Source organism: Zonotrichia albicollis, chromosome 6, assembly GCF_047830755.1.
Source record: "Zonotrichia albicollis isolate bZonAlb1 chromosome 6, bZonAlb1.hap1, whole genome shotgun sequence".
Taxonomy (NCBI): Eukaryota; Metazoa; Chordata; class Aves; order Passeriformes; family Passerellidae; genus Zonotrichia; species Zonotrichia albicollis.
In genome coordinates, this window is record NC_133824.1 from 44,879,171 (window position 1) to 44,903,450 (window position 24,280).

Genomic DNA, 24,280 nt, shown 5'->3' on the forward strand with positions numbered 1-24,280 from the left:
GTGACTGCCTAAATGTGAGCAGCAACTGCTGTCCAACACGGTTATTGTCTTGCAAACACACTATATTTAATGCATTTCTTGCTGAATGACTGAGAAAACGCCCTGAAACCCCCTGGCAGCTTTACCTTATGCTTTTTAAGGGCATAAACAACAAACTCATTATCAGGCTGAGTGAAATGAACAGGTGAAAATCCATGCAAGGTTTGCCTCTGATTTTGTAAACAGGTGACAAAACAATCCCTATTTTGATTTAAAAATCATCCTTGGTAATTTTCAGTGGCTCTATTTTCTCAGAAATGCTCCATGCTGGCACAGAGAGAGCGCTGTGCTCTGCTCCCTTTACCTTCACATTTCCTCCCCTCGCCAGTGTAACCCATTTTGCACATGCACTTGTACAGCTTCGGGGTGTTCTGGCAAATAGCATCTGGGTGGCAGTCATCCAGCCCCAGGGCACACTCGTCCACATCTGTGAAAAGACAGCAGGCTCAGGAGGGATGTCAGCAGCAGCAGGAGAGCAGGGCACGGCTCCTGAGCACATCCCTGAGGGGATGACAAGGCTGAGCATCTCTTATGGTGCTCACAAGAATATTGTGTGGTTTTGTGTGCCAGGACAGAAACAGGCAGAGACAGCATCTGCGCTTCAATTTCTGGCATATTCTACCTGCACATAGATATATTTGTATGCAATTCAGATAAGCCCAAGGTAAGCTTTTCTGCACATTTATAAATGCACCCAAAACAAACTCATAAAGGTTAGATGCTCTGTGAAATTCAGCTGATAGGTTCACAGAGATTCATCAGAGATTGTCAATCTTTCTGATTAAAGGCAGTCATTGAAAGAGTTAAAACATTAAAAACAAAAAACAGTCACTGAAAGAGTTCTTGATCACATCCATGCATCACCTGCAGGAAGCCCAAGGATTTTTAAAATAACAAGGGGAGAGAATTGAAATGCGCTTTCAAAGTCACCACCAACAAGTTAAAAAACTGACTTACCATTAAACAGATGTATAATCGTAAAATATTATTTTTTAATACAAGAATAGTGTCTGGGCAGCAGCATTGCCAAATCACCTGGCCAGCCATCTCAAAGCACAGCAAACTGAAGCAAAATATCCAGGTGGAAACTTCAGAGAAGAGGAAATGAAGAGAAAGGGAAACACCAACAGGAAGAAGTCCTGGAGATGAAGAAGTGTAGACAGAAGAGGAAGAAAAGTTACAGGCAGCAGAAGACAGACATCAGCACAAGCTTTTCACTCAGCAGAAGAAAACTGAAGGATGGAAACAGGAAGATTTCCAGCAACTGGTTAAAAGGGAGAATTGTACGAGCAACACCCTATGCAGGTACAAAAAGTGCCTCATAAAACAAGAAGTAGTGCATGAGTATCAGCAGAAAGCAACTACTTCAATAGCCAGCCACTTTTTATGGTGGGGATCACTTTCCAAATGGAAACTTCAGCCAGCACTTCTCCCATTTACAATTATAGCTTTCATCCTGCTCTTTTTTTTTTTTCCTTTCCCCCAATCACAAAATATGCCTGTAGGTACAGCAGCAGCTGCCAACTGCAGAAAGTGTTCACTTGGTTTTAACTCCTAATGGGGTTTGGCAGTGGGAAACGAGGCAGAGAGCCAGTGCTAGCGCAGCCGTGCCTGCCTGGCTCTCAGGTGCACACAGCTCCAGGGATGGGGTCCCAGACACTGCCACCAGCAAGAAAGGAGAAGGTGCAAACAGTGGGAAGCAGCTGGGAAGGGCAGCAGAATCGGCTTCCTCTCAAAGCAGAGAAGTCTAGCCATTAAAAAATATGGGAGACAGGGAATTGAAGGAACAAATCATGCAAGGAAGGGTGCAGGCAACAGCTGAGGGGTCTCCAGCTAGTGGGACTCCGGTAGGTGGGGCAGACAGAAAGGATGGGCAGGAAGGACAGACAGAGGGCATAAAGGAGCACCAGCCACACTGTGTGCCCTCGACACCTCAGCTCTCCCCTGCCCGAGCCAGGGGCACAGAGCTGCCCCGGCAAGAGGGGTCCCAGGAAACACCCGGCAAGGAGGGGCTTCCCTCTAGGGCAGGACACAGAGACAGGGAGCAGATCTCGTGGCAGCTCAGCTGGGTTATCTTTACACCGCCCCTCTGTGATCTGCAGCGTGCGGTAAAGAAGCGCAAAAAGAAGCCGCATCACTAATGCATGCAAAGGCGTGGAAAAGAGAGCTAGGAAAAATCCGTAGGCACAGAGAGCGAAATTTCCCCTTACGGTGACAGCATCCCGAGCCCAAGAGAGATCCTGCAGGAACGAGACTGTGAGCAAACATCGCAGCCTTCAACTTGGCAGGAGGCGGCGGCGGGAGAACCCCGGGCTGGTTCCGCGGGGTCCGAAGGCAGCTCCGCCCGCGGCACACACCATCCACACCCCGCTCCCCAGGTGCCCGTCCCGGGGCTCTCCCCGCTCCCGGGACAGCGGGAACCACCGGGAAAGCGGCGCTGGCAGCACCCGCGGAGCCCGAGCGCCCTGCGAGCAGCCCGGGCACGGCCGCAGCTCGCACCGGCACTGGCACCGGCCCCTTCCCTTGGCCGCCGGCCCGGAGAGGAGCCGGGACCGCGCGGTGCCCACGGGGGGAGCCGCGGTGCAGGGATGGGGCGAGCGGGGGCCGGGACCGGGCAGGGTCTGAGGGCATGGACCGAGGCACTCACCGGGCAGGGACCGGGGCATGGACGGGGGCGGAGGGCACTCACCGGGCAGGGGCAGGGACCGGGGGCACTCACCGGGGCGGAGGGCACTCACCGGGCAGGGGCAGGGATCGGGGGCACTCACCGGGCAGGGTAAGGGACCGGGGGCACTCACCGGGCAGGGGCAGAGCGGCGGGCCCGGCCGGCGCGGGCAGCAGCAGGAGCAGCAGCGGCAGTGCCCTGGCCCCCGAGGCGCCGCGGCGGCCGCCGGACCCCATGGATGGCGCTGCTGCCGCTGCCGCCGCCGGGCGGGAGGAGGCGGCGGCCGAGGGAGTGTCTGGGGCGCCCGGCCCGCCTCGCACTGACAGCGGGCGCGGGGCGGCGAGGGCTGGGCGGGCCTCCCCTCCCTGCCCGGCCCAGACCTGCCCCGCTGCTGCCCCGGGCGCGGTGGGCGCTGCCGGCGCACGAACCGCCCCATCCCGCCCATGGGAGCCCCGGCAGCCGCACACCTGCGGAGCCACAAACACAGGTGTCCCATGGAGCTGCTGGAAACCCGGCAGCGGGAACCCCTCACACCAGGAGCGGGTGCTCCCCGGGCCCGGGAAGCATTGCCCGGCAGGACGAGCCTGTGGCAGCCCGAACACACCCGATGCGCTCCAGCCTCCATTGCGCTGGTTCAATACGATATTGACATTTTTACCGTGTAATCACACCCCACCGCAGAGCGTGAATCCCCCCCGGCTGCAGGCCATGCCAAAGCCACGCATCACCCCACCCCCAAGCCAACCCCATCCCACCTCCATTCCCAGCCAGGGATTTCTCACAGCTGTCGCTCCTTTGGCAGGTAAAATTGGCTCATACATTATTCACTGAAATTATAATTTCCTAAATAATGTCTGACCTTTCAGGCTGCGAGCAAGAGCAGGCAGTATTCTCTCCCACCCCTCCCTCCCATCCCCGTTTCACTGCCCTTTCCCTTTTGTTTTGTTCTGTGAGAAATACTGAGCTGTTTCTAGTTGCAAGGGCGGTTTATACACATTAGTAAATCTTCAGAATGAAACTTTCCCTCAGTCTTTGTCTTTGTTTCCTTAATGGCAGCTATAAATTACCACTCTCCTTTCTCACTGGAGCATCAGGCTTCATTGCTTTTGAAATGATCAAAGTTCTTCTCTTTTTGAATCCAATGAGAAGCAACCTTTTGTGTCTCCTGGACGGTTTCAGTCTTAGGCAATCTCATCTATAAATACATAAAGCTGCTCATTAAACACTCCAAGGATTCTCCAGCCCTAACCAATAAATGAATGAAGGGTTTCTCGAGAGTTTCCATGATCTCCTGAATAAACCTTCATACTTGGGGTGGGAACTGGCACACCTGCACATCTCTCATCCAGGGATATCACTCAGGTTTGTCTCCATAAACAGCTCTCCCAAATGGACTGAACCCATCTCCAATCCAGGCACATGGCTTCAAACCCCCTCACAGAAAAGCTGCCACTCACTTCAGGCACTGCCCAGTCCCCTCAATGAACTCGACCAGTATTAATTAAATTAACTTTCATCACAAGATTTGCAAAAGTCAAAGTAAGAACACATATGAAGAGTGCAGCAGAAAAAGCAGCAAGAGACACTGAAGAGTTGTGTGACCAAAATATCCAAAGCTTCCTGAGGCACCCTAAAAGCAAAGCATCTTTCTTACTTCTGTAAACTAAAACATAAAGGGAGACATAAATATTTGGGAACGCCTGAGTTAGATCAAAAGATCTCACTGCAGCTTGGAAAACAAACAGAACAATATCAAATTTATCTTAGCTAATGAAGCCATTTCTTACACATAAATCTCAAAGTGTTTTGTGAAGGATCCTGTCTATTATTTCACATATAACACACATTTGTTTATGATGAGGAATTGCCATTAAAATATCTTTTTAAAGACACAAACCAGACAAGCTCAGACCTCAACTCAGATGCCTTTCTGCAGCCTTTTTAACTATTTCTATTCACCCACAGAGTCACAGTGACAGATGACTGCTCTGGCCATGAAGACCTTTACTGGGAGAGAGAAGCTACAAAAATTCTTAAGATTCAACTTCAGCACTACATATGAGGAAAGGAAAACAACCCCACCAGGGCAGTTGGACAGGAAGACAACCAAATGGGACTGTCGGGGAATTTTTTCCAGCAATTTTAAATAAAATCAAGTAACAAAGTTTCAGGGAGGAAAATAGATCCTGGAAAATAGCTACTTCCATAGAGGTAAGACCCTCAATTCCCCTCTGCTCTCATTTTTACCATCACATGCAGCTGCCCCACACTGACAGATGGAGACTAAGCTACCACAGAGCAGCTGGATATAAAATCTGCTTCAGAAACTGCACACCTCATGTCCTGAGGAGAGATGAATACTTTTGTCTGCAAATTTGGGTTAAAAACTGCTTTATGTTTCATAATCCTTGTTAAATTTCATTATTTAATGATGACCAAACAATACCTGAAGACATGCAGATTGCCATTTCATCTGCACTTCAATGAGAAGTATCAACTCTGCTGGCCTGCATCATATTGACCCAAAATTGAGCATGATGAGTGCTTGTGACAGCAGCTGAAAACAACTGGGAGGGCTGGGAGATGCCAGAATGATAAAAGAAAAGTAGGATGCTGACAAGCAAGGAAATACTTTCAAGTATTTAATTGTTCCAAAGCACACACAATATGTCTCAGAGCTGTAGTTTCAAGCCTTGCTCATCTCCAGGTGTACACTGAGTTTTGAGTAATTGTTTTTCTTTGAAATGTATCACTCAAATTTTTGCACTTCCCATTGTAGTGTCCCAGGCTTGCTGAATTCTGTGTAAAAATAACACATCTTCAGTAACCAGCAGGACCTGCACAGGACTCATCTGAGACAGAGGAAATTTGTGCATTCTCTGGTCACAAGGGGCATTAAAAACCCCTCCCCTGTAATTTATATGCCTTGTCTAAGTCTTTTTATGTCATTTGTAGAAAAATATTCCCCAAACAAATATCAGATCCACCAGTGACACTTTAAATGTTGCAGGATCTGCATCTTAATGTGCCACTGTCACTGAAATGAAGAACAGCTCCTGTTTATTGCAGAACTGAACACAGCATGGCCTATTAAGACACACACATTTCTGAGTTAATAGGGAAAAAAAGGAGACACTTTATCATGTGAAATAACTTTTAGACATTTGTATTTCCTTGTGAGAACTTTCCAAGTCATTGCTACAACAAATGGTAACATTTTGGACCAGAGCAGTCAGTGAACAGCCCCTGCAGTTGCACAACACACTCTGCCCACCAAGGCCCTGCTCTGGGTGCTCCTTTTCCTTGGAGGAAACCTGAAAAACCTGAGGTGAGGTGAATGAAGCTGCACTTACCTCAGCCCCACATCCATCCCTGCAGAGGGTCAGGAGCAGCAGGTCCATGCCAGCCCAGGGAGCAGAGCTCTGTCTGTGTCTCTCACAGGCCCAGCACACCCACAGCAGGTACCAAATCCACAAATGCATCCCAAAACCTGCCCAAGGATGAGGCCAGAGCATGGCTCAGGCCAAGCTCACCCTCTGGCATTCCCCAGGATCACCCCCAGCTCAGGCAGATTGATGCCTTCCCCCAAGAGAGATATTGATATTTTTATTTGTTATTTCCCTTTGCTTACAAAAAGCCTCCACCACAGACCAGGTGCAAAACCTCCCATGCAAAACCAACCCAGGGGTGTGAGAGGTGAAGCACCAGAGATACCTCCAGATGAATGATCCAATTCCTTCCCTTCTGTCTTCCCTGGCGGAATAGAGCATCCAGAGATGGTCTCACACACTTTCAAACTGAGGGAATGGCAGCACATCTGAGGGTGTGTGTGCTCACAGACCCTCCCAAGGTCTGTGTGGTCCCTTTGCCTTCCCTTGTCCCCATTCCCTGACTCCTGAGCAGCATCTCCTCCACTGCTGGCAGTCTGACTGACAGGGATGGCCTCTGATGTCACCCTGGTTTTTTAAGATTTTCTAAGCCTTCCGATGTTGATATTCTTGTAGTGAACTTTCTCACACACTTTCTGTAAATAACTCATTGTTTTTCATTCCTTTATGGAGGAGGAGAGAGTTGATGGACTGCTGGTTTGACCAGTGTCATTGCAGAGGTGTCAATGTCACCTTCCAATCCACTGTCACTTTTGTAAAACTATAAATATTGGAGTCAGAGAATAAAACTTCCCTTTTTTCCCTTCACCTTGAGAGTGGTGGTGTGCTTGTGTTCTCTCGTGTCTTTCAGCGACACTCTGGAGCTGGGAGGGAGCAGCTGTAGCTGGACAGATCAGACACCAAACTGTACAACAAAGATCTCCTGAAATGAGCCACTAATATGTCCCACAGACCTGCAGCCAGGCAATGAGCCAGATGATCAGCAAAATTATACCAGACTTTTTGAAAATAGCACATTAATGCTATTTTTTCATGTTAGAAGACAAATTTTATTGCAATTCAGCAAATGAGCTACACCTGTAAAACCTCTTTGTATATCCAATTCACATTTAATGTCCAATGGATTGAAATGTCACAGGAAAAAATAAAAAAAGGAAAACAGTACCTGGTTTTGTCATTATAATGTAAACTTCAACACGGCCCTTAAAAATAACAAGCCAGTGATTTCCCCATGTAGTAAAATATATAGTTTATAAGGTATTGATGCTTTATCTTAGTTCAACAGCCAATCTCTAGGTATAAAATAAAGAGCTACAAAGATGTGAAGTACGTGTACAATTTCTTCAAGTATTTTCAAGTACCCTATAGTCTCCTCACTACGGACAAAATTCATTTGACAATATACAGAAAATGTTAAATCTGAATAGTTTCACGGCAGAAATCTTAACCATATTCATGAATTTAAAACACATAAAAAGTATGGGTCATCCAGCTAGTAAGTCCCATTTGAACAGTTTGAAAAATACTCTTTGTAATGGAAAAAGTTGTGGAACAGTCCCCAGCTCATGAATATGTTTTCAGCTACAGAACATCAGGTGGTTAAAGTTTATGGGAGGTAAAGGCTTTTTTTTTCTTTTGTATAAACTTACCATCATAGTATTTAATTCCATTTAAACCAAACTGTTAATTTGCATTTTCTTTTCGTATAAAGTATCATTGTAGCATTAACCAAAGAAGGCTAAATAATTGATAGGTGATAGCCAAATTTTTCCTCTCAAATCAGGTATGAGCCTGTAAACATGTTTGGCTAGTTTAGCACTATGTACTTACTGCATGATGAACTGCTTACTTTTTTAACACTGCATTCCTCTCTTTAGAATGAATGTGTGCTGTTAAAAAGATTATCTTTTCTCATTAACTGTTACCAAAAAATTCCCACTGAACAACAGAACAGCACAGCCACACTAACTGTACCTACCAAACCTGCCCCCTTATTTTGGAAAAATAACAAGAAAAAAAGTTAAAACTGCATTACTCTGAACAAAGGGAGAAGGATTTTACAAAGCTCTGGATAAAAAGGTGCTGATAACACTCTTTGTTCCCATAAAGTTCAGCAGACTGGCATGGCAGGAGCAAATGCTGGATCCTGACCTTATCCTGTGGGGCTCCTGCTAGAACAGCCATGAGAGAAAGGGGTGGGTTCGAGGTGGGATTGTGGCTGCTCCTACAGCCTGGGCTGTTCTTACACATGGAATCTCCTCCCAAAATCCTGTATTTAATATCTTGCTCTTCCTTGGCTGCCTTTGGAGCTAACAAAACCAGCTTTGGTTCTGCTGCATCTCAGAACCTTCCACTGCTCCGTCAGTGGAGCAAATCCCTGCAGCCTTGGAAGTGCACAGCAGAAAGTGCTTTGAACCCCAACAGGATCAAGCACAGGTTCCCTGTGAGAGGAAGAGGAAGGTCTATCTCAAACTGGTTTTTAATGTGGGAATAAAGTAACCTAGGAGGTGGAAGAGGATCTTTGTGTCTTCCCTTTGCACTGGACAGCCAGAACTCACTGATGGGCAGCACCATCCCCCATGGGCCAGCCAAGGAGCTCACCCCTGGCAATCACCAAATCCCAGCCTCTGTCCATCCCAGCCACCTCAAACTCTCCTAATGACAGCAAAACAATCCACACCAAAACAGCCATTAGGCCAATGGTATCATGTCTCACTAGGTAAATTTGTGTGAGGAAAAAAAAAAAAGATAAAAAAAGAATCTTAGTTCAGGGTAATTACCTCATGCAAATAAAAGTAATCCACCCTTAATACTATGAGATATATGGTTTTAACAGGATCAACTCAAGTGTTAAGGTCAAACTATGGAATCTTCCTTTCTTACTTAATATTCCCTGTGAAATACACAGGCCTAGTAAAGTCATTGTCAAGACAGCAGAAACAAAAACAACAAAAGAAAACAAATGAACAAAAAAAAACCCAAAATAAAACAAAAAAAATTGCTATTATTAATGCACAAACAATTTAGGGCAGGTGTAAAAAGACTATCCTAACACATTAAGTTGAATAAATGAAATTCTTAGAATGCAGTAAAACTGTTTTTTTATTTTTGCCCTTCCAAAGCAGGAAGAAAAATTTTAAAAGCACCAAGAAAACCAACCCTGCACACAGAGAATACTCCTGTGAAATGCTCCTGGAAGCTGTGAAAGAATCTGCACCCACCCCATGTGAGGAGTGGCTCAGACATTGCCCTCACATCCTCCTAATGCTACTGTGAAATCAAAGAAGAATCTTGCTCTGATAAGTAGTGACAAAGGAACTTCTCAGTTTAATAATGAAATAAATAGGACAAAATTAAAAATAGTCAAAAATTTAATACATGTGCTATACTCATAAATTATGGAAATAAAACTATCACAAGATGTGACTAAGCTGTAGGTAAAGTAAAAGTGCTACAACATTCTATGAACCAAAAAACTCGGATTCTGCTTCTCCAAAGAGAGACAATACTGAGATAAGTTTATACAGTGGAGACCTCTTAAATACACAGCCCTGAACTTCTGTACAGTAATTTGTGATGCTGATAAACCAGCCTGTTCTTAAGTCACATATTCATTTCAAAGAGATTTTTATCAGAGGAGTCAAATGAACAGAGATGCCTTTAGGCATTTGCCAAGTTCCAGATCTCCAATAAATTAAGCTTTCAAAATGTTTGTGTTTCATAGCAGAAATGGCCTAAACTTTCTTTGCTAAAAACAAAAGCCCAAATGAAGCAGACTGTGACAATGGGATCCAAGACATATGCACTCAAAAGGAAAAGAAAAAACCTTAATACCACTGTCCTTTCAGAAACATTAAGAAATCTTTTTACTTGTTAGTAAGGTATACTGTTATTACTTCAGATGGGACATAAAGATTTTTATTTAGTCATCTGGCATCTGGGGAACTCATGTCCCTCTTTATTAGCAGTTAAGAGAATTACCAGCAGCAACCATATACCAAGCTTCAAAAGGCTGGTTTAAGTGGAAATGTTCTTGTGTTATGAACAATTATTCCAGGTTTTTCATTTAAGTGGGCTACACTGTAAATTCTGAATTGCAACATAATATAGCCAGTTGTATCATAGAAGATTTTTTTTTTTTAAAGACAAACTTACTAAACACAATGATAGGTTAAATAAATAAAAATATCAGTTAAAAAACAGGCTTAATTTCTTCTTCTGTGCAATTATGTACCAATATGAAAAATATTACTTTGATCTCTGGACATTTCACGGTTCAGTCTCCTGGATTTCACTAAAAATAATACTGACAACAAAAATAAAGGAAAAAAATAATTGTTGACAAATCAGTGCTTTGGAGCTATTAAAAGCACAGATCAAATCTGTAGTTCCCTTGCAGCAGAACATGACCCAACACCTTAAAAATCAAACATTGGTAATAATGTTAATATATAAAATATTAGTTTAAAAACTATAGAATGACCTTCTCAGCAGAAATGGAGTGTATACACTGGGGTCTATGACATACAGCATATCTGAAGGCAAGTTCACAGAATGCTGAAAGGCTCACTGCACATTTTCTATGGCAAGGAAATACTGCAGCTTTAAAATAAGCTGCACAATACTCATCTCTATCTCTTTCACATGAAAGTGTGTAAAAAGCAAATCAGCAAATAAACTCTAAAATAGATTTATACCAAAATCCTCTTTTTTACATTGAGTTTACAGCTTCTATCCATTTGCCTGTACTATTTCTGGAGTTTCCTTCAAGAAAAGTCAAAGTTGCATTTCTGGGCCATGAACAAGTTCACGATACAATGTACTGGCAAGACAGAACTTTTGCATACTAACGAGACTCACTCCTTGTTGCTTTTTGTTGGGTGTGTAAAGACAGTTTTTCCTGTGGGACAGGAGGTCAGATGTCAATTCCTTTGACCAGAGATGCCTCCAGGGTGATGTTGAACTCCTGCAGGGTCTGCAGCACCCGAATCAAAGAATTCACCAGCGTGTGATCCTTAATCAGGGCCATGTCCTCATACATCTGGGCTGTAATGGGGCAGTCTGCAAGCAGGGCGATCCAGTGGTGCAAAAGGTGGTCTCTGACAAGGGCCCAGTGGGCAGTTTGGGAATAAAAATAAAGCCAAGTTAATTTCACATCTGCACAGACATCATTTTTATTCTTTGCTTTAAGCAGACCTACCATGCTCTCCCCTTCTCTTTATGAGATAGGAAGTGGGGAGTAAGTGCCCCATGTGCAACATCTTTTTCATTTCATTAAAATATTACTAACAGCAACAATTATAAAGAAGTTTTTTTGTACCTGGCTCCAAGACACACCAGCATCTGAAACTTGCCATCCTTCCCAATGTTCCTGGGGGTGTTGTTGATAGCAGTGATAAAGCGACAGAAATTCCTGGCCCTTGTCTGCCAGTTCTCCTCTGGGACCATCTCACTCTGCTCAAGGGTCTCATAGTATGTTTGTGCTTTTTCTTAAAAGAATGGTGGGAGATAATGAAGTTCCATCAGTGCATTTAGGAGAGAATTAAAATTGAAATGCCTAGGATCCATGAATTTCCTGAATCATTACCTTTAGGCACTGTTTGTTTCAGTCCTGTGTTCCCCTTGTATAAAACTGGGATTCCACTTCCTCCCCTCTGAACAATGCTAAAGAGGTTCACCTATCTACTGAATTTGAGTGCAGTAAAATGATCATGTAAGGGGAACAGCAATGTTAATGTAGCTACTCAAAATGTAGAAACATTATTAAAAATAATTCCTTTTTTAAAATGTGTTTGTGAACTCAGTTGATTTATTTAGCTTTGTGTCAAGGGATCTAGACCATTGTGTGAAAAATGCATGCTTATAATCCCTTTACTACAATATCCAGTATCTATCAACAGCACTAGATCCATCTGCTGTGCTCTGAAAGACAACTCAACCTCTTACAAGTGTGATTTCTTGCTTTCTCTGTGCTCAATTAACAACAAAAAGGTTACCCCATGTCAATTCACCATTCTGTTTATGTGCCCCTTCCCCAGTAAGAAGGTTTGTTTTACACTGTTACTGCCAGAAGGACAAAGCCCAGTTGCTGCATTAAGTAAAGTCAGCTTTGGCAGAAGACAGAGGCTCGCTCTCTCTCATGTCAGCATGAGCAGGTAGGAGCTCTTATGGCCACTCAGCTGCTGAGATGCCTCCAACAAATCTGCTCTTCACACCAGCTGAGACACAACAGCAGTGATAAGGAGCACAGCTGGAAGTGTTTCTGACACAAACAGGCTCTGGGATGTCAGCCTCCCACTCACCTAGAAAGTCCCAAATGAAGACGTTCTTGAAGAGTCTTGGTGATTTAAATCCGTGCTGGAACACTTGCTCCAGAGCTGACACAAGTCCACTTTCTCCACACAGCAGCAGGGTCAGGCTGCCTCTCTGCCAGCACACACAGAAAGCACACACTTATCAGCTCACCTTGGGACTCTGGGACACAAGTGTCCCGCTAAGTTTTTAAATAAACAGATGACTAAAGTTCAAATCTGCTGTCAAACAGTGATCCCGAACAGGATGGCTCAGCTCTCACAAGCCCTGAGCATTCAAAAATGGATTGACTTCTCTAAGAATGAGGCTGAGGAAAGCATTGTCAGGGCCTCACCATCATCATCATCAAACAAAGCCTCAAACAGGCCAAGATAATGAGCAGGTTTTACCTATAATAATTATCACTAAAGAAAATTAGGAAAATATTTTCCTCTTTTTTTAAGTAACAGATCACAGACCCAGTGTAGCATGTGCCTCTTATCAACAAAAACATTTAATGCTCAGTAAAAAACAAAGTCCAGCTTCAGCACATGATGGTAAATTCTATTCTACAAAACCAGTGTATGACCACTTGAGATTACTATCAATGTGATCACTGACTAGAATTCCACTGGATATGAATCTGTCAGGCCATAATGAATTTAGAAGTCAGGTGTTACAGGAATGTAAGAAAATCCTGACTGCCAAGAGCCATCCATCCAGACCCAGCACTGCTCTACACCTCTCTGGCTCACAAGAGCTGGACAGGGGCAAGATACTTAGATTTGTTTCATAAAATCACTGCTGTGTCAGCTGATCACATGTGTAATGCAAAAGAGTCTTGAAGCGCACTTCTTCTTCACTTTCTTGGGGGTGGGGGTGTTTTCAGGGTGGCCTTTGTTTCTTTCCCTTTTTTTTAAAATGGCCCATGGGTTTTTGTGTTTTAAGTAGCAAGATAATGCAAAACAGACATTAAAAACCTACTTAGAACTCAATGCAGATGGAAAATATCAGTTAATTCAGAACAAACTAAACAGTAAGCAGTGCTCTTGACAGTGTATGGATAGAACCCTTGGTGGAATTTGACTAACAGCACAATTTCCAATACCAGAATGTTAACATTCAATTTAACAGAATGCTCCACTTAGCAGCAACACACAGGTATTTGAGGCTGTGTTACCTCAGTATCTCATTTTTGCTGCACTTCAGGAATTCCCAAGCACACGGCTGTTCATTCAGTTTGGTTACTTCTGCTATATATTCTCTCAGAGTTTTAGAACAGGAGTGCCATTACACAGACAACAATCTCTCACCTCCTTCTCTGGCTTGTGGAAATGCTTGACAATACCATTAACAGCTTCACCAATAGCTTCTTGTATCTGACCAGTATTTAACTCTGCAAAACACAAAAATATATCCAGTTACAGCTTCAGAAATTGTACCTTGTGTGTGAGGGTTATGGCACAGCATAAAGCACAGCAGAGGAGCACTAATATCACTCATTCTGTTAAGGAAACAGTGCTGGGCTGTGGGTAATGAAAACCCAACTCTACATTTATTTATTGTTAAGGAGGTAGGAATGGAGATGGTTTGGTTTTATATTGAAGTTAACACTGTGGTGTTTCAAAACACCAACAGTGGAAATGGTTTTTACACATTATGTGAATGGCCAGACCAGGACCCAAAGCTAAGAAAAGGAGCAGTGCTTTGCTCAGGACTGACAAACCTGGAAATACCTCCTGTGGTAGTTTTGCTGCAAACCCAAGTATGGTTGGGAACAAAGTAACCACCTGATTCATCAGGAATAAGACAACAACAGAACACTGACCTCAAGAGCAAACAAAGAAGTCTGTGAACAGAAACCACTAGCAAGATTCTTCATCCATGAAGGACAGACAGAGAAAAGGCAGCAAATTTCTACCTTCCTCTGTAGCATCCTTTCCACAGGTGAAGGACAATACAAAAAACCAAGAGCACAGACAGATCTGCTACCCTTTCAGATTTCAAAAGTTAAGTAGACAGAACAGGATGCCCAGGACTGTAATTTGGAAGTTAGTTGGAGTTCAAGCAGGACACTGGGCCGAGTATCAGAGGTTCTGCCCAAACTCCCATTGTGTTTGCAAGCCCTCAGGTGATGATGCAGAACAGGACAAGACAGGACAAGCCCCAGCACTCACTTGGCTTGTTGTTTGGTGAGATAGTGACAAATCTCCTGATCATGCTTGGAGACTGCTGCAGGGGAGGGGTCCGGCACTGCCGCTCGTCGGCCTCCGTGTGGGAAGTCAGCAGCTCTCCCACCAGGATCCTCTCCAAGCTGCCATCATCCATCCCCTTCCCCAGCCACCTTCCACAGGGAAACCTAACAACACCAGGGAGATAAATGCATCGATCCAGATTCAATTCCATGCCAAAGACTTTCAGCTGCAGTTGCCTAAAGCCCAAATCCTGCTAGAATAGTTATTAGAAAGACTTCATTCATCCAGCACCAAGTAATAAAGTCTTGGCTTTGGCTTTTGCCAGCACAGGCAGCAAAAGTCAAACAGCTTTTCAGTTCCAAGTTTGTGCTGAGTGTTGCAGTAGATGATCCATCCACAAAGCAGATTTTGCCTGGGTCCCACATGTAGCATGATTTGAGGAAAAATGGGTAAAAGGGGAAATCCTACAACATCCCATGGATGGGTGAAGAAATGCACTGAATATGCTACATAGCAAGCCAGCTGTAAAACAACCCCACAGCCCAAACATATGCTTAAATGCCAGAACACCAATACTTCTACTGAATTGGGGTATTAAATCAGACACTAGAAAGCACACATGCTCATTTGCTCATTATCACTTCTTCTGAACCAATGTTGATGGCAGTTTAATCAGCTTAATTGGAAAACTGAACAGCATCCAAAAACAGAATCTTTCCTCTTCATTTAATTACAAATGAACTGGCATGGAGAGCTGAGTGGACTTGCCCACCAATTTGACATCAACATGAGCCTGACAGTTTCCCTAAACAAAGGACAGGGCATCAAACTATTCTGTATCTAACACAAATAAATTTAATTATCACTCTAAGTTTCATCCCTTTACTTTTCCCCATGTAAACACATGTTTCTAACACTCATAAGGCCTTGTGTTCCAGCTTGTGTCCACAGGTGTCTCTGTAACACCTGGACTATCCAGACATAATATAAAATATCACCTATATTTGGTAAGCAGCAAGCTCTGACTTGCTGTTTCTTCCTTGGGCTCAAGGCAGATTATTTCTAAGCTGCACAACACTCAACTCATCCTCTCCACCAACAGTGTGATATGAGACATGAGCATCTGCAAACTGCAAACCCTGTTTGAATTCAGAAGAACCAGGATTTGTTTAATGCCAGAAGCCAAACAATCTTTCTGTGCCTTCAGGTCGAGGCAGCTGTAGACACAGAGTCCCAGGAGATCAGACCTTTCTAATCAAACAAGCCCTGCTGTGCCAGCTCCCTGCAGGAATTCTACTTACCCTCATGAAATGTCAGGGTGATACTTACTTGTAAGTATGCCCTGTTATTTCATTTCTGACCATAACATATTCCACAAGCCACTTGGCATACAGCCCTGAATTATCATGTCCTATTTGCACTGTGGTCAGTTTTCCCAGGTTCTGGCACTGTAAACAAAACAAAGAGTTTGTCAGAGGAAACTGAAAAAGCAAGCAGCATGTTAGGGGAATAAACTATTAGAGAACATGCTCAGAAACTCAGCAATGTGGTTTCTGTTTCTGACTCCGTGGTTGGTTCTGGGATTTTTAGTGGTAGGCTGCTTTACTTGGTTTTGTTTGCTTATTTTGTTAAATACTGTTTTGATCTGCACAGAGCAATCAGCTGAACTAGATTTTTCAATTCAATTTCCCCCAATGAACACAACACATATGCAGAAATCAGAGCAGAATCACTTCTTTGTTTCCCAACAGAAGAGGATATGACACCTCCCACAGTTGTAACATAAAGACAGTCTTGTCTATCCCTTGCACTAAGGAACTGTCAGTCATTTTACTCTGCATGTTATTAAATATAGGTCAAATGTGCTATGCAAAGGCACAAACTATCTGTGACTAACCACAAAGATATTCCACATTCATTCCACAGGTGAAGGACAAGCAGAAAGCACCACTGGACCAGGAGCACAGACACATCTGCCACCGTTTCGGATTTCAATGTGGTACAGCAAGGGGAGAATTTAAAACTGGACAAACAGAACACTCAAATCAGGCTTTGTATCAAGTAACACAAACCTCAAAAGTCATTTCTAATATGTTCCTGGGAATCTGCAGGACCCCTGTTTCCCCCAGCTCCCCCGAAATACAGATCCAAGGATTGGCTGTGAACATTGAGCCACCGAGTTTCTTGCTGGGCACAATCAAGATATGGTATGGTATCACTGCAAACACAAAAGAAAGAACATTTCAAAAATGAAGAAGAATAATTATGTAACCTCTTTAGTCAAGAGAGGAGCAAAAGATAAGCCATAAAACAGCACTGCAGCACCATGAAATTAAAACAACATCAGAGATCCCAGTTAATCACGCTGCCACTCGCACACTAAGCACTGACTGACAAAGGGGAAGTGTACACATACACAGCAGCCACTAAGAAGCAGAGCTGACAGCAGAACAGTGTCAAGTGAAGAAAGAAATTTGGATGGAATAATGCCTTCTTATGAGTGTAATCCCTTTTTATTTACCAACCTCACAACATGGCACAAAGACTTAGTTATCCTCAGCTTAGTGACAAGGAAGCAAAGACATGATATTGCTGTACCCAGGAGTGCACTGTACACCTTCCCCAGGTCCCACTCAGGTTCTAACTGCAGCCTTTCTTCACAGGCATGGATGGCAGCAGCATTCACTGCCATGGCTGAACAAATCCAGTGAAAATACAGCATAATGCTGCACATTTCTCTCTGCCACGTCACTCTTTTTATACTAACTTTAGGATTTATCAATCTCTCAAAGAACAAGCAATTTTTTTCCCTTCTAAATAACACCAGGCATATGCTCAAGTGCTTTCTGGTCCCCTGGTTTACCTGTGAGTGATTCCATGCAGCATCACCTGAGCTGCTGTCCCTCCTCTGACTCTCAAGGCATATCCTCTTCCATCACCCAGCATCTCCAGCCCAGCCCTCTGTTAACCAACCTTTTATAATAAAATCCAATTCTCTGAATGGTCACTGTGTTTCTTGGCTTTCTGCCCTTCTTTCATAGTGCATAAGCAGATTACAGTCAGGGCTTTTCAGATGAGGCATTTAATGCATTTCTCCCTGAGCATCTCCTCAGCTGTCAGTGCCCTCGAGAAAGCATTTGGTGGTTGGATTTTCTTAAAAGCCCAATGCTCACAGCATTTAAGAATGAATTAAAATGTTTCCCTTTTTATTTTCTGTGCTGATAGTCCTAAAGTAAGTGACAATTTAACTGCATCCAGCAGACCAGATTTTCACATTATCCAGAACTTGCCTGCAGACCAAAAGCTGTTTTGCTTGGATGTCTGTTTGCTTTGTCTTTCATACACACAAGTGTGAATCACAACACAGCACCAAGGGTAGCCTTTCACATATCCCACCCCCAATTTCATAAGCTTTGCTAAAGTCTTTACTTATTTTCCCTTCCAGTGATGTCCTGTGGCAGCAGGAACACAGATCTTTAAAAACTCTGTAACACAGTTAAGTGTTATAGCTATCAACAATAGCCTAAAAGTTTCTCTAGGGTATCTCTTTAACAACCAGAAGAAAAAAAATTGCTGAGGAGTTCTGATGCAACCCTCAATGGGCATTTCATTGTTACCCCAAACCCAGAGTCAGGCATGCAGCAAAGTAGCCTGAGCATAAAAAAGGCAAAAAAAAAAGGTTTGTTTTCTTTTAATTCCCAGCATGCATTAATATTCTTGACAGTGAACATCCCATACTGTACTTATTTAGTATCATGCAAACAAGCCCACCACAAAAATTTCAACTGAGAACTCACCTCTAACTGAAATTATTAGAGCTATGCACTTTACTAAGTCAGAAACAAAAGTGACAGAGACAGGAACTCCTGCCCACCAGAGAAGATCACGGAAACAGCAATACAGCACCCACAGATGGATCCCAGGGGAAAAAAGCAGAACCATTACATTAGGGCATGTTGCTCAGAGCTATTTAAAATTTTGGACAAGGACTCAACCAAATCTAGAAATCAGAGCTGCAGGGAAAGCAAATCCTTACAGATTGTTGTGAAAACATTGGTGAAGCAGAAGTAATCCACAGCATTGAATGACAGGAGATGATACAGGAACTGCTCCTTCTCATCATCGCAGCGGAGGAACGCGTAACGCTTGTAGAGCTTCCTGACAAAGCAAAACACAATCTGTCACAACAAGATGCTCCCAGGGAAATGTTTTCTACTGTGCACATTTATTAGGTACACTGTGAATAATGGGCAAGCAATTACAAATGAGGAGTGATACTGGGAGAGACAAGAGTTTTCAGTGTGCCAAGATACACTGAGTGTCTGCAAGGCTGACATGGCCAAAGTGAATCAGTTCAGTTCTCATTATCTTCCACCTCTCAAATGTAACATTTGGTTTAAGGGTCTTCTCCCATCCAAAAACACCCCAAGATAGAAAAAGGAATTTTGCACTTGAAGAATACTCTGACTTCTTTTGACCATGTAACATGACAGAACTGAAGTGAAGAGAGTTTTCCTAAGTTACTTCTGAGCAGAGAGTGCCATGGGAGAGCTCTCCAACACATGATGTATGACAGAAGACTGTTCTCAAAGGACATAAGGCAAAAACTGGGGCTATCTGCTTGTATTTGGCTATAAGTGATCACCCAGGGCCTACAACAACCTGCACATTGATCCAGGGAATAGTTCAGCTATTCACAGCTGAACTATACACAGCTCCTGACACAACCAAACTGACAGGCAAAGGTGGCAACCAAGAAATAATACAAGTGCTGGGCATAATCATAAAAGAAGAGCATGCCAAAATATATCAAAATCCAACTGATGCTGCAGGAATATGTAAACCCTCCAGAATGCAGGAATTAGGCACTAGAAATGCTGACCCAGCTGTGGACAGGTTGTTCCTGCCAGGAGGGCATCCTGACAACTCCCCTCGGTTTCAGGTATCAATTTACAAAAAAGTCAGCAAGTCACAAGGCAGAAACTTGCAAAACAAATCAATGATAGTCAACAAACAGGCATGTTCTCACTCACATAACAAACCTGACACTAGAGACTGACAGGAAATGTTCAATGAAAATAAAGAGACTGAGCCTTAAATTAACCGACCTGCCAGCAGCCACAAGAGTGGCAAAGCCACAAAAGTCTCACAAAGGTGGCCATGTCTGTGTTACATTTGCACAATCAGAATCACATGTTTGACAGCCTGTCAGGGTATGTGCTGTCCTGTTTCTTCAAAGGACAAGGTTTCTCTGTTTCTCAGGATATGTGATTTCTCCCTGCTCCCTTTGCAGACTAGAAAGAAACCAAACATGAAACATTTTCCTTATATTTGCTAACAAATGTCAAGTAAAGAGAATGGGATAATTAAAATACCTAACAGCTGCTTCGAAAGGAACAACACGCAACCTTGTTAACTGTTAAATGGCAGAAGTTGCACCATTACTTTTAGTACCTCACTGAACTCAGCACTGTTTCCTCTAAGAACAAGTGGGGCACCCTTTCAAACCACACTGCCTACAACAGCTCTCTTAAGTAGGATATGTAAATATGCAGCACAAGCACACAAGATTACAGAGAACTGATGTCATCCTGTACAAGTTGCTCCTTTGTTTGTGATTTTCATTTTAAACATACTTTTGCTGCAGTCTCCCTCTGTTCCAAAGAATCACAATTTGCCTGATAGATGAAGAGAACACTGGCCAGTGTTAAAAGAGGTTTTTTCCTTCTCTTTTGTGGGGGTACATGGAGTGTGGTGGTGTGTGGAAAGTCCTCTCACAGCACGTGCTCTGCATGGGACAAGCAGAGCTAAATTTAACCTGATCCAAACTGTTGACTTCACTGGAGAGGCTTAATCTCAATTTGGACATACAGGCAGATTTATCAGCTGTCCTCTCTCCATCCTTCAGCTTTTGCTTATTCTCTGAAGGCCACAGCTTCATCAGAAAACACAACATAATACAAAACAAGGTAAATCTCAAATAATTAGCTGTTGGGGTTCAGGGGGATTGGGGAAGAAATTCCTTGGAAGATGGTGAGTGGAAGGAGAGGAAAGGAAGAGCAGACAGCATAGGTTAAGCTGTCTCCAGACAGAAGTTTCAATTAAAATTAATGACAATTACTATGGCTTTAATTCCCACACAGTAAACACTGTATCTGATTATTATGAAAGCAATTCACCTTATGCTGCTGAGCAGGCTATAAATGTAAAAATACGTGTCAAGAACCCCAGCATTGAATCCTAATTCCCAAATAACTCCCACACTTAGAAGGCCAGTTTGTTCCATGCCTTATGCACACTGCTAAGCAGATGCAAAAATAGGCACATCTGGACTTTTGAAACCAAACAATTGTATAGATTTTAACTTTTTTTAAAGCTTTGCCCAAGATAACCCATCTTACTTTGTGAGTTCATGATCTGAAAGCAACTGCTTCAGATGCCTGGAGAGCAACTTCTTCTCCATAGAGAGGCGAACCCAGGCTCTGGCCTTGCCAACATCTGTTTTGATCTCACTTATGTTCTGGATATGCCTGGAATTAAACAAAAAGACATGCTTGGTATTGTCAAAGCATGACAGCTCTTTTGAACCAAGCTCAGCTGAAGTTTTCCAAAGAACAGAAAATATCAGGTAAATTATAGAAAAAGAAACATAATCACCTTAACATTCAGCACAGTAAAAAAATCCCTGCAATCTAGCTCAAAGAGAATAACAGCCTGAAAAGGAAATATCTGCAATGCAGTGCCCTATTTACAAAATTCTAAACCAGGCCCATTGTCTCACATGATTTAGGACTCATTCTGGACCTTATCACTGCAATATTTATGGCTGAATGCTTTGGAAAATTAAACACTGTCTTTGCATGCTCTGTAGAAGCTTTTCTTGCACACAAGGCACAAATGGTATATTTTAATAAGGAAGGCAAATCCTCAATTCACTCTTCCCTACTGAAAAAAATGGATGCTGTTAGGAAAAAGAAGGAAAAGACAATTCCTGCCAAGGTTGTTTCAGAAGTTCTGCATATTGCTTTTTCAGTGTACTGAAAAGAAGACATTGGGCAATAGTTTTATTCACACTACAGTACTGAATGTTAGATAAACCCATTCTTTAGATCAAACAAGTTTTTTAAACTGCATTCTTCCCTGAGAAGCAAAAGTGGTCTCAGAACTCTGCAACCAACTCAGCAATGACTGGGAAAACGCAAACACTACACTCACACCTCTGTGGAAATAAAACAATACACAAGATGTCAAAAATATGAAAACCTTGTCATGGTATTTCCATAAGTTAATAGCTCAAACAATATAAAAACTCCTCAGAATGAAACCTGTTTCTGTAAAGGTCAATGAAAACACTGAACTATCTACTTTAAAACAGCTGAACAGGTTCCCTCCCCACAGCCCCTCCTGCTGCATGAAACACAGGATGGTGCAGACACAGAAACAAGACTGCAAATCTCAGGGGGTCTCTGGGTTGTTTAACAGCTCAAACTCACCTCATATCCTGGATGAGAGAGATTCTGAGAGGTGACATGGCTGGACTTGTATCAGACTTTCGTCTTTCTGAATCAAGAAGTATTCCTAGATTCAGAGGAAATCAATTTCTTGTTAGCAGAAATTCATCTAAAGATTCTAAAATCAATATTAAAAAGAAGGTGAATTAACACCAATTTGCACTCTTGGTGACTCTTTGAAGGTACTGTGGTGTATTTTCACTCCAAATGACATGAAAATCTAACAATGCTACACAGATGGTTCTACAGATCAGCACACACTGAGCACCAACCCATTACTGAGTGCAAGTCCAGCTGGAATTGCTATGACATTAAATGTTTTAAAACATATAGTAATCAAGTGTTATTTTCTAAAGACTGCCCTGTTTTCTTGCTGTGCAGTAACCCTGAGTGGCACTACTGACACCACAGAACAGTGTTAAATATGTTGTATTCAGTACAACACACATCCTGCGCTGCCTTTAGTTTGCATACTCCTGTAGCACCACTACTTTTTAAACATCATATTTTGGGGTTTTATTACTCTTACCTTTCAAATTAAACTCCAGAATGAAGTTTTATATTGAATACAATCCCTGCCCTCAAACTCAAGTTAGAAAGCAAGGAACAGATTGTGCCTTACTCTGATACACAAAACCGCTATGAACTAAGGGACATTCAGGGGACCTTAAAATTTCCAAATCTATGGTTTTGATTGCTTACAGGATCTCGTGCATGTTGCTAATACTCAAATCTTTGCTTACAGCAGCTTTAAATAAAAAATAAAAGGCATCCAAAGCCTCCCCCAAACCTATTGTTTTCTCCAAATTTATATCCTATGCCCACACCTGACAAAAGAAGAAATGGTCAAAAATTACATTAATAATCCTAAAACATATTATCAGTGGATCTTATGCACAAAATTGCTTCTACTGCAACACTTGATGCAATAAAAATTAAAATATGTTTCTTCATTTGAAGTTTCTAACAGTAAGCCTCCTGTTCAGTTGTTTTTCAAGCCATAATGTAAAACTTCAGGGTGTACAGCACAATTTTCTGTGCTTGCACTGTTTTCCACCCTGACCCATAAGATCTTTTGCTCTGTAGTCATGCAGGGCCTGTGTGTCTCATGAAGGTTGATTTACCAGAGCAACCCATTTCACAGGCTATCTCTGAAGCATCAGCTATTTCTGGGTTTCTGACTACCAATCCAGACCCAAACAGGTGGGCACAATACAAACCAGTTGATTTCCCATAAAACATACTGAGACAACACACCAGGCCCATATTAAACCTGTAGTAACCATAATATTTGATTCAGTGATATGAAGTGAAGGGTATTTCCAAGGGAAAAAACTGCTTGGTGTGAATCTGCAGACAGCTCTTACTCACAGCTTTTAATCATCTTCTTCCAGCAGATGCCAATCTTACCTGAGGTACTGAAGCTGCCTGATGTGGTTCTTCTTTGTCTGTTCTCTAGGTAATGTAACAGATGAGACCACAGAGCAGACTTTCCCTAAAATGAAAAAATATTAGTTAAAGAAATCACTACCAGCTGAATTAAAAAAAAAGTCTGAAACATGATTGAAAGTACCAGCCATGACAAAAACTTTCTTTAAAGATGTTTCTACCTATAAACTCAATGATAAAAACCAAAAATAAGACAAAAGTGGGAGGAGCTTGGGAGCTGTAAGGAGGCTGAGAAGGAAAAGCAAGAGTCAGACTACTGGGATCTAATGATTCTGGAAATAGGAAAAAGTCAATGGAACTTCTTCCCTCTTAGTTCATTAGCATACAAGAGAACATTCAAAGGCTTGGAAAACGCGGTGGAGTTTTAAATCTGAAGCTGTGATCTGTCCTGTGGGTCTCTCCCTGCCTCTCCAGAGTAAATGACAAGGGACACAGAGCCAGCCTGAGACACCCAGGCCAAGCCCTGCTCCCCTCAGGGTCATTCAGGGCTAAGGATAAATGCTGCCCATTTCTACAACCTCAAAAGATTCCCCTCAATTTCATCAAGTAAAGCACCTGCATAATCACAAACACAGTCAAATATCCCAAAATAAAAGCAGGACAGTTAAAGCTTATCAGCAAAAATACCCCAGTTCTACACACTGTAAAACCAACTTAAAAGTTAAAATTTGGGATGTAGTATTTAGGGCAAGATAAATCCACCATCTGAAGTTAAAAAGAGCACCTTGCTCATTATATTGC

General features: G+C 42.8%; 2 protein-coding genes across 6 annotated transcripts in view; both read right to left on the minus strand.

The window, feature by feature from the left end:
• The window catches only part of SCUBE2 (signal peptide, CUB domain and EGF like domain containing 2), a 37,784-nt gene extending 34,700 nt beyond the window's left edge, over window positions 1-3,084 (minus strand). For both annotated transcript variants that reach the window (XM_074543417.1, XM_026793176.2), the window contains exons 1-2: window positions 2,838-3,084; window positions 344-466 (exon numbers count right to left, since the gene is read on the minus strand). In XM_074543417.1, the coding sequence (XP_074399518.1) occupies window positions 344-466; window positions 2,838-2,940 (226 nt within the window). In that variant the 5' untranslated portion in view covers window positions 2,941-3,084. The remainder of the gene's footprint in view (window positions 1-343; window positions 467-2,837) is intronic.
• Window positions 3,085-9,395: 6,311 nt separating this feature from the next.
• The window catches only part of DENND5A (DENN domain containing 5A), a 62,313-nt gene continuing 47,428 nt past the window's right edge, over window positions 9,396-24,280 (minus strand). For all 4 annotated transcript variants that reach the window (XM_074543414.1, XM_074543413.1, XM_074543416.1 and 1 more), the window contains 11 exons: window positions 23,501-23,585; window positions 22,073-22,157; window positions 20,981-21,109; window positions 18,616-18,737; window positions 16,652-16,797; window positions 15,909-16,027; window positions 14,562-14,743; window positions 13,698-13,780; window positions 12,396-12,519; window positions 11,414-11,582; window positions 9,396-11,192 (listed from right to left, as the gene is read on the minus strand). In XM_074543414.1, coding sequence (XP_074399515.1) covers window positions 11,009-11,192; window positions 11,414-11,582; window positions 12,396-12,519; window positions 13,698-13,780; window positions 14,562-14,743; window positions 15,909-16,027; window positions 16,652-16,797; window positions 18,616-18,737; window positions 20,981-21,109; window positions 22,073-22,157; window positions 23,501-23,585 — 1,428 coding nt within the window. In that variant the 3' untranslated portion in view covers window positions 9,396-11,008. The remainder of the gene's footprint in view (window positions 11,193-11,413; window positions 11,583-12,395; window positions 12,520-13,697; window positions 13,781-14,561; window positions 14,744-15,908; window positions 16,028-16,651; window positions 16,798-18,615; window positions 18,738-20,980; window positions 21,110-22,072; window positions 22,158-23,500; window positions 23,586-24,280) is intronic.